Below are 9,400 nucleotides of genomic sequence, written 5' to 3' on the forward strand. Positions count from 1 at the left end.
GCTTGAGAAGCCTTCTACGCAACGCCATTGCCAGTTGTCCAGTGTTTCGCATCCGCAAAGCAATTCCGATTCCCCCGCTGTTGGGACCGCTTCCCGTTGACCGGGTAACTCCATACATTAGGGCGTTCACATACTCGGGCCTGGACTACTTCGGACCTCTACATGTGACCGGGCGACGCAGTACAGAGAAGAGATAGGTGGCTCTCTTCACATGCCTAACCATACGAGCCGTGCATTTGGAGATAGCACATGACCTCAGCACCGACTCTTGTATAACGGTAATACGCAATTTTATAAATCGCCGAGGAGTGCCACAGGGAATAAGATCTGACAACGGGAAGAACTTCGTCGGAGTCAATAACGAAGCCAAACGCTTCGATGAGGTCTTCGACTGCGAACGCATGCAAAGCGAGCTGTCAAAACGTGGTATCGACTGGATCTTCAACTCGCCGTTTAACCCAGCCGAAGGAGGAGCCTGTGAGTGAATGGTCCAGTCCATCAAGAAAGTTCTACGCCAGACAATTAAAAAAGTCGCCCCAAAAGAGCACACCCTTAACTGCTTTTTGATCGAGGCGGAGAATGTCGTTAACTCCCGCCCTCACGCATTTGCCAATCGAAGCAAACCAGGAGCAGCCTTTAACTCCAAACGGCTTCTTGTTAGGATCGGCTAATACTGCACAGACGCCAGCGGCAGCCGAAATCCTAACCAGCACATACGCTATACGCCAACAGTGGAGCATCGCCCGCCAACTCCGAGACCACTTTTGGAAGCGCTGGATAGAGGAGTATCTTCCTACGTTAACACGGCGCGTTAAGTGGTGCCAAAGGACTGAGCCATTAAGCAAAGGAGATCTGGTATTCCTATGTGTTCCCAACGTACTGCCAAGAGAATGGTGTCGGGGCGTAGTAGAGGAGGTATACCCTGGCCGAGATGGTGAAATTCGTCAAGTTGACGCGCGCACAACTGCTGGAGTGAAGCGGCGAGCCGTATCCAAGCTGGAAGTTCTGGATGTGAAAGTTAGTGAATCGGGTTGATTCTCGAGGGTGGGGATGTTCACATACTTACACTGAGGGAAAAAAATTTTAGAATTAAAAAAAAACGTGCTAAATTTAAAAAAATACGCATATGAAAGAGCACCAACCCAACTCGTTTTAAATTTGAGTATGTACGTTATAAAATATGTCGTTGCGAAGTGCACAGATGCCTTTTCGTTATACGAAATTAAAATTAAGAAGAAAAAATTTAATTTTGTGTTCCGTCCCATGGTAATTGAGCCCCGACGCTCTTGGTAGCAACCAATTGTATCAAGCGTCTTTGCACACTCAGCTACAGCCATACATGTAAATGTGTTTTCAAATGTTGAGTTTGAATCAAAATCACAGCGCGCGATTAGTGCATGATGTCGTACCGTGTCTGTACATATGTATGTATGTATGTGTTGTCCCCGCTTTGCATGCTTTGTATACATATGCTTTCGTGCAGTGAAAATGCTTCATTTTAATACGGGCGTATTTGATTTGAATATTCCCATTATACGTAGTGTATGTATAATGAAAAAATCCATTTTGTTAAGACTTTTCACTTGATTTAAAAACGAACATTTTTAAATGGTAATCAAATAAAATTTTTTTATTCTTACAACGCGTTTTTTTCTCAGTGTATGTACACATTTTCGCTGCTGTGAGTTTGCTCCGTATTTGCCTTTTACTTGCCCACCATTCGCTGGTCAGCAGCCGGAGTAACACACAGCAAAATAAACCGTTCCGTTCTTCGTACAAAATAGTAAATCGAAGACTTTTATTTTCCGTAGTAGCTGAATTCTGAACGCGTTAAATTTGTTAATAGTGGACCAACGACTACAATATTTAAGAAATTTGTCTACAGATGTATTAAAAACTTCCGACTGTCTAAAGAGGCGTTTGTGAGCCAAATCTATTTAAAATATTTTAAAAATATCAACAGCTTATGATTTTGTTCTCAGAGATCGTGCCAACTGAGTATTGGGATTCTCTTTCACAAGTAAAACCAGCCTTTCGAGCTTGTGTTTAATATTCACAACGTTAGAACTGCATGAAATTAATAAGAGTTGTTTAAAATTAATGTCTAGCCGCCATAAAGTAAAAAAAAATGCAAAATCATAAATTTTTCACAATTTTCTAACTCTTCGCCGATGGTGTACATCGAAAGCAAAATTCTGCTCGACAGAAAATTCGATACTCAACGAAAATTTTGACACGGTTGTATAGCTCATAATTTCACCATAATAATAACAAGCGAAGAGCGATCATAATAAGGGCCTAAAAAACACTAGTATTTATAATGCAATCTTGCCAACAGCAGTGTTTTCTGCATACACTTGCATGCAGAACTCTCTTCGTAGTATTTAATATTCAAAGTCCTGTCTTCACTGATGTCCATAAGGTTTTCAAAAGCTTAATTGGTCATCTCAGTAGGTTTACTTTTCGGGCCACATAAACACGGGTTTGTTATCCAGCTGAAGCCATCCTCAGATTCAATGTTGGGAAAATATTCGACAATGGTTTTTTCTAAACTCTCCAAGTTAACGCTGGTAATGCGCGTTGACGCTAAGAAAATAATTTTTACAGCCAATTTCACGAAAGCAATTGAAGTGATAAATGATTTTAATTCTTTGAATTTTATATGGAAATTGCTAGTGAAACCGGCTGTTATCAATTTTCTGACTTCGAAGTTATATACGTTTTTCTGATTGCTTTGTTTATTTGTGGGGTTTTCATGCAAATTGCTAGAAATACTAAAATATACATGTCACAATAAAAAAAATCTCGACATGTTAGAAAAAGCCAGAGTTGTATTTTAATTTCGCAGGCCCCTGTTATCTTTGCAGCGTCATCCAATGTGGGTTTTAAGTCTAGTGGCGGCATCTTCCTATTCGCCAGGGAATACCGAGGGATCATACAGTGACTTCTCGTGGCGTTTTCTGCCTCTTGCATTGCGAATGGGTACCTCTCTAACACGAGAAGACTGCCTCTAAAATCATGTTGATTCGCTCTTTGACAGTGTGATTGTGAAGTTCCAAAGAATAAGTAATAAATACACGTGCGCGAAGCTGCTGCACTTGTTACGAAAACAGCCCAGCCAGCAAAAAATCTGAAAATTAATCCGAAAACGGGAAGAAAGGTGGATGAAAAACGGATTAGGTCTACAAAAGTACCGAAAGTGGTTGTGAAAAGGGTACGCTTTCGGCTATTTTTCTGAAAATTTTCTGATTCAATTTTACTTTGACAAAACGTACTGGGGAACTACGCTTAAGAGCGAAATATCCCTTTACTGCAAGCTATTTGTGTTGTGTATGGGGTTTGAGGAGCCACTGAAGGTAATTTTAATAAAAATCTAAATTTTTTGATTTACTGTCCGCCATGTTGAAGTTTCATCAAACTGCTTGCGTTTTGTATGGAAAGTGTAAAGAATTTGTCCGCACCACTAGTATACTCTAGCCACTAGCGGCACCCCAGGCATACGCTCGCGGCACCCACTTTGGGAAGGCCTTATCTACACAGTAAATGTATGAAGATAATCTGGCATTAAAATTATGTCAAATAACCATAGTTTTTAAATAGTCTGCTGTTTTTAGGTGCATTCCATGGAAATATGTTTTTGCGTTTATTCACTATTAATTAATATTTTAAAAATGTTTAAAGTGAAAGCAACTAAGTATATTTACATATATTTCACATAGGTTGGAAGTTTGGCTGCTATCAAAGTACGTTCTCCAGTGATTGCAGGAAATTTCGCAGTTTGGGGAGGAATGTTTAGTACTATAGATTGTACTTTAGTACATTTTCGAAAAAAAGAGGATCCATGGAATTCTATAATAAGTGGATTTGCAACTGGCGGAATTTTAGCAGCAAGAAACGGTAACTATATTTATGAATTTGTTAATAACAAAGGATACAGAAGAAAGATAGGTCCAGTCTCATACTTAGTAGGCATATGGCGAGCAATACGTCGTATGCGCCAAATGCAATACCACGTATAAGGAGGTATAGAAAAACATGCATTTTGGTTAACCTGTCTCAATGCTTCCCTACTTCACAAATTTAATGGTGGATAGTTATAGTAAAAGCTCATATTTAGTAAGTTTAGTTGGGAAACCATTCAAAAGTTTTGAAGAAAATATATTTCTTCTCTCCTTTGTGAAACTTTCGGACTATCTTATACGTGGTATTGCATTTGGTCGATACGAAGTATTGCACCATAAGCGACCATATTCTGAAACGAAATTTCTAAAACCCTGAAAGTTTAATATAATATATAATAATCCCAACGGTTTTTACCCTCCATTCCCTCCCATCCGCACGAGGGGCGCAGTCCGCATGACGTACGGAACCAGTATTTATTTTCAATTTTTGCACCGAGTCACGATAGGCAGGAGTCTGTTAAGTGTCGAGATACAAAACTGTTCAGCTACAGAACTAAATTCATCAGCCGATTTTATGTCTTTATTTTAATGATTCATTTATTGAGAGAGGACAGTATCGATTTCTTAATGCTGAAAAGCGGATCTGATATATCAAACGTGCTGGAATGAGAGTTAAAATCCTGGCATAAGCAACGGAGTGGGTCGTGCAATTCAAAATTAGTTTTACAAGCTTTCAGAAATAGGGGGCAAAAGTGTCTTGATACCCGGGAGGGAACATTAAGGCTAACTGCGCCAAGAAGATGCGGACTTGAAATTGAGCCTGTTAGTAATTTAACTATAAAAATTGTACCAAGCATTTGCCTGCGGCTGGAAAGTGTAGGAAGATTAATAAGTTTTAATCGGCTCGTATAAGGTGGAAGGTTATATTGAGAATCCCAACGGAAATTTCTTAAAGCAAAAAGTAGGAATTGTTTTTGAATTGATTCTATCTTGTCTGAGTAAATTTGATACCTTGGATTCCAAACCACCGAACCGTATTCCAGAATTGGCCTTACTAATGTTGTAAACAGGGTTTTAGTGATATAAGGGTCACAAAATTCTTTTGACCATCGTTTCACAAATGCAAGTACACCTTTAGCCCTGTTGACTGTCACATTAATATGAAGATTAAAATTAAGCTTAGGATCCATTGTGATACCAAGGTCCACAAAATTGTATACCTTTTCCAGGTAATGGTTGCCTACTGTATATGAAGCGGGATGAACATCTCCTCGCGAGAAGCACATTAATTTACATTTCTTAAGATTTATAGGCATAAGATTTACTTGACACCAGTAAGCCATGCTGTTTAAGTCTGATTGTAGCAAAGACCATTCTTTAATTGAAACGTACGATTTATAAAGCTTTACATCATCTGCATACATTAAAATTTTGGAAAATTGTATATCTGTAGAAATATCGATTATAAAAAGCAAGAACAGAATCGGGCCTAGGTGGCTACCTTGAGGAACTCCTAAAGTAACCTCAATGACGTCAGAGATAGTTTTTTAAACATTACCCTTTGTGATCTATCATAGAGGTATGAAGAGATCCAACGTAGAAAATTAGGGTGAAGACCAAGAAGATCAAGTTTATAGATGAGCAACGAGTGGCACACTTTGTCAAATGCTTTACTGAAGTCAGTATATGTATATAACATCAACAGTTTTGCTTTCACTAAATGCTTTTGAGATATAGGATGTTAATTCAAGGAAATTTTTAGAAGTTGATTTGCCCTTGCAAAATCCATGTTGACTATATGAAATGCTAGAAGAGATAGAATGCGTGTTATAATTGCTTCAAATAATTTAGGAATTGCAGAAAGCTTAGCTATTCCCCGGTAGTTCTCCACTGAAGATCTGCTACCGCTTTTATGTAACGGGGTTATGAACGATTCCTTCCATATAGTTGGAAAAACGCCCTCTTTAAGAGAAATTAAATAACGCTGTTAACGGCTCATAGAGATAATCAGCACAATTTATAAGAATACAAGTAGGGATCTGGTCAGGACCATAACTGAAGGACTGCTTTAAGGATTTCAGATAAACTACTACATCATCGGGAGATATTACTGGGATATTTATTGAGTTCATTGGACATAGTTTAAAAGGATAGTCAATGTTAACATGTGAGTTAATGGAATAATTGGATTTAAAAAACTGAGCGAACATGTTAGAAATTGTTTGATTATCACTAGAGACGGTATTTTGATACTTCATAGCGGAAGGAAACCCACGTACATTTCGCTTGGAGTTTACGAAGTCATAAAATGATTTGGGATTATATATTATACGCCGTTTGATTTTACACAAGTAAGATTTATAACACTTTTTGTTTAATTCAAAAAACTTATGACGCAAAAGTTAGTATTTTACATAGTATGAGTGTAAACCGGGTTTTTTGTGTAATCTAAAATAACGCGACTTTCTGTTTTTCAAATTTCTCAGTTCTTTAGTGAACCATAACTGTATTTCTTCTTCAGGAACATACATGCGTTTAGGCACATGCTTTTCAAATAATTTATGTAAAGTAAAGTTAAAAAATGCAACGCTTTGTTCAATATTTTCTTTATATGCAGGCCACGATAATTTAAACAGTTCTTTGTTAAACTTTTTAAAGTTGGCTTTCGAAAAATCAAAGCGAATATTTGGTTCGTATGCTTGGGTACTGCAATTTTGACCATCACTTATAACTTCGTAAGATACCTCCATAGCGGGGTGGTAGACATCTTCGGGCCAAACTAGTGGATCACGCTTATTTACAACGGATTTAGATGCATCATCAACATAAACAAGATCTAATACTTTACCAGACTTATTGTGAAGTACATTAACCTGAGTTAGGCAGAGTTCAGCCATCTCCTCTAAAAATACGTTGTTGCACGCACTAGACGTGAAAGGTACGATATCATTGTCAATGATGTTCCATGATATGCTTGGTAAATTAAAATCACCCAACACAATCATTGAATCAGAGGGTTTAGTCAGGAAATTAACTGATTTCAGTAAAAAGATGAGTCGTGAATACACCAATGTGTCAGATCGGGGAGGAATATAGCATAGAGCTAAGTAAATATACCCTTTTCGAGCCTGTACACGAATGCATTTGAATTCTACTGAATCAATGTGTGGAAGACTAACTTCTTCAGATGGTATTGAAGAGACTACAGCGAAGAGTACGCCACCGCCGATTCTGTCCACCCTATCTTGTCTATAGATATGATAATTATTTGGAAGAATCTCTGAATTGAAAATGTGAGGTTTGAGCCAAGTTTCAGTGAAAGAAAGAATATTATAATTACATTCAAGCCTTTAAGGTATAAGTTCGTTAATTTAGTATTTAAGCCTCTTACGTTTTGGTAATAAATACTTAAAGCAGATTTAATAACTAGTTTTTTGACGGGGAATATTAGCTAAGTTATTTCCTTTTTTGGGCCTATATTCGAATTCACGAACGAAAGCTCCGGGGGGCCAAAAAGAGCTACTAAGCAGCGCACTAAAATTATCTAAATTTTCGTCAATTTAAATGAGGTAATATTTCTTTCGTATTTAAAATTAAATTTTCTGATGCTTAAGTCGACAGTTGTAATTTTTGATGAGATATAAAGCTTTATATCGTCTTCGGTAGTGTCTCTCGAAAATCTAGAGACAAAGATTGACTTCTTTGGCGGAACCACAACTAGTTTCCTTGTATCAGACTGGAGTACTGGCGGAAGGGGTTGAGTTACTGCGTTAGTAGTTGAGGATAGGGAAGGCGGTGGAGGCTTTGAAGATGATGCCACCACTTCAATGGGGGAAGGGGAAGATACTTCAGGCTCGTTATTATCCGAAGCAGATTTCGTTACACGCTCTTTTGAGGCTGAGGATTCTGATGCTGGAGGACATGGAGAAGTTAGATTAATTAGTTCAGTCGGAAGATTATTCTGACGTGCAACGGCAATAATTTCCTTATATGGACTAAGACGCTTACGTTAAGACACACGGATATCCTTAACAGATTGCAAGGTATCTAAGCATTTGAATGATTTAAACACATTTTCATAATGCTTACATTTTTCTGTCAGTACCGACAATTCCTTTCCTATTTCTGTAAAACCATTTCTGGTTTGCCTAAATAGCTTGAAAAGATCAACTTCGGTTGACCTACACTTTACGCAAGACCAGCGAAGGCCCTTGCCATCATTAATAGCGTCCAAAATTCTTCCCGTCAAACCAGCACATTTTAGATGGTAAATACCATCACACAGCCAGCACGATAAGTAGCGTTCAGAATCGCTTTTAATTTGGCAAGTATCAAAATCGCACTTCATATTGAGAGATTTATGTAATAATAGACAAACAAAAAAAATAATAATAAAAAGACAAACAAAATAAATTATAAAAATTAAGGAGCTGATGTAAATAGCTTTAAATAAATGTAGCGCACAGTTTGAGTATCACTGTAATTATGACACTTAATAAACACAACGCAAACAGCTGTGACAAGAATTACTAGAAGGAGTAAACAAAAAGAGTAGAACAAATCTGCAAAAACAAAATGAATTCAGTAAACTACAAAGGATACAACAACAATGATAGGAACAAATGACTCGGCAATATTAGAATGTATGCTAGTGAAATTTAATTAAATTTAGTTTAATATAAAACACAATAACTTTCACTTAGCTTCAATTGTTTCACACTAAGATGCTCATAAGCACTTTTTAGCACAATAAACTAAGCAAATAAGAAGCCAAATTCAGAGCACGATAAAGTATACCCTCACAGCTTGACGTTCACGAGAACATCAGATAACGTGAACAAATCGAAATATGCATCATTTAAATGCAGTTAGATATAATAATATCTCAGAAATTATGTAGAAGCGCAATATATATAATATTGCGTGTAATGTAATTACAGTTAAGTCAGAAATAGATATTATAAAATAAATTTTTGTAAAAACTGCAGATATATGATATTAAATATACTTACATATAAAGTTGCTAAGCCCACTTTATGAAAACTCATATTTTGATATAGGAAGCAGGGATGAAAAAGTAGGTACAATTCTACCTTTTTCCGACGTTTGATGACTTAAAGCTACATTAGGTACAGACACTATATTTTAGGTACAATCATCTTTTGATCAGATGCATTTTTAGTTTTTTTTTTTCTTTTTCCTTTACCATGCTAGTTGATATATATGTAAAGTTTATTTCACTCCAAAATATATATTCATATTGTTGTATATGTATGCATACTCTAAATAAGCTCCACTCAAAATATGTTCACATACACATGTAAAACCACATTCATATCATCAAATTCATTCTCATTTTGTATACTTAGTTTTAGTTCTATTCTTTCAATAAAGTCAGTCTCTCATCTACTCTTAACTACAACGCGTGTGCTTTCGAATATAACAAGTGGCGACGAGAAAAAAAAAAAAAAAAAAAAAAAAAAAAAAAAAAAAAAAAA

At 36.8% G+C, this 9,400-nt stretch overlaps 1 protein-coding gene across 1 annotated transcript in view; it reads left to right on the plus strand.

The window, feature by feature from the left end:
- Positions 1-9,400, plus strand: part of LOC118749347 (mitochondrial import inner membrane translocase subunit Tim17-B) — a 144,608-nt gene that overhangs the window by 72,873 nt on the left and 62,335 nt on the right. Inside the window, exon 3 of the mRNA XM_036484142.1 lies at positions 3,720-3,897. Coding sequence (XP_036340035.1) covers positions 3,720-3,897 — 178 coding nt within the window. The remainder of the gene's footprint in view (positions 1-3,719; positions 3,898-9,400) is intronic.

This window comes from Rhagoletis pomonella, unplaced genomic scaffold (genome assembly GCF_013731165.1).
Source record: "Rhagoletis pomonella isolate Grant_MI unplaced genomic scaffold, Rhpom_1.0 Rhpom_scaffold_00001, whole genome shotgun sequence".
Lineage (NCBI taxonomy): Eukaryota > Metazoa > Arthropoda > Insecta > Diptera > Tephritidae > Rhagoletis > Rhagoletis pomonella.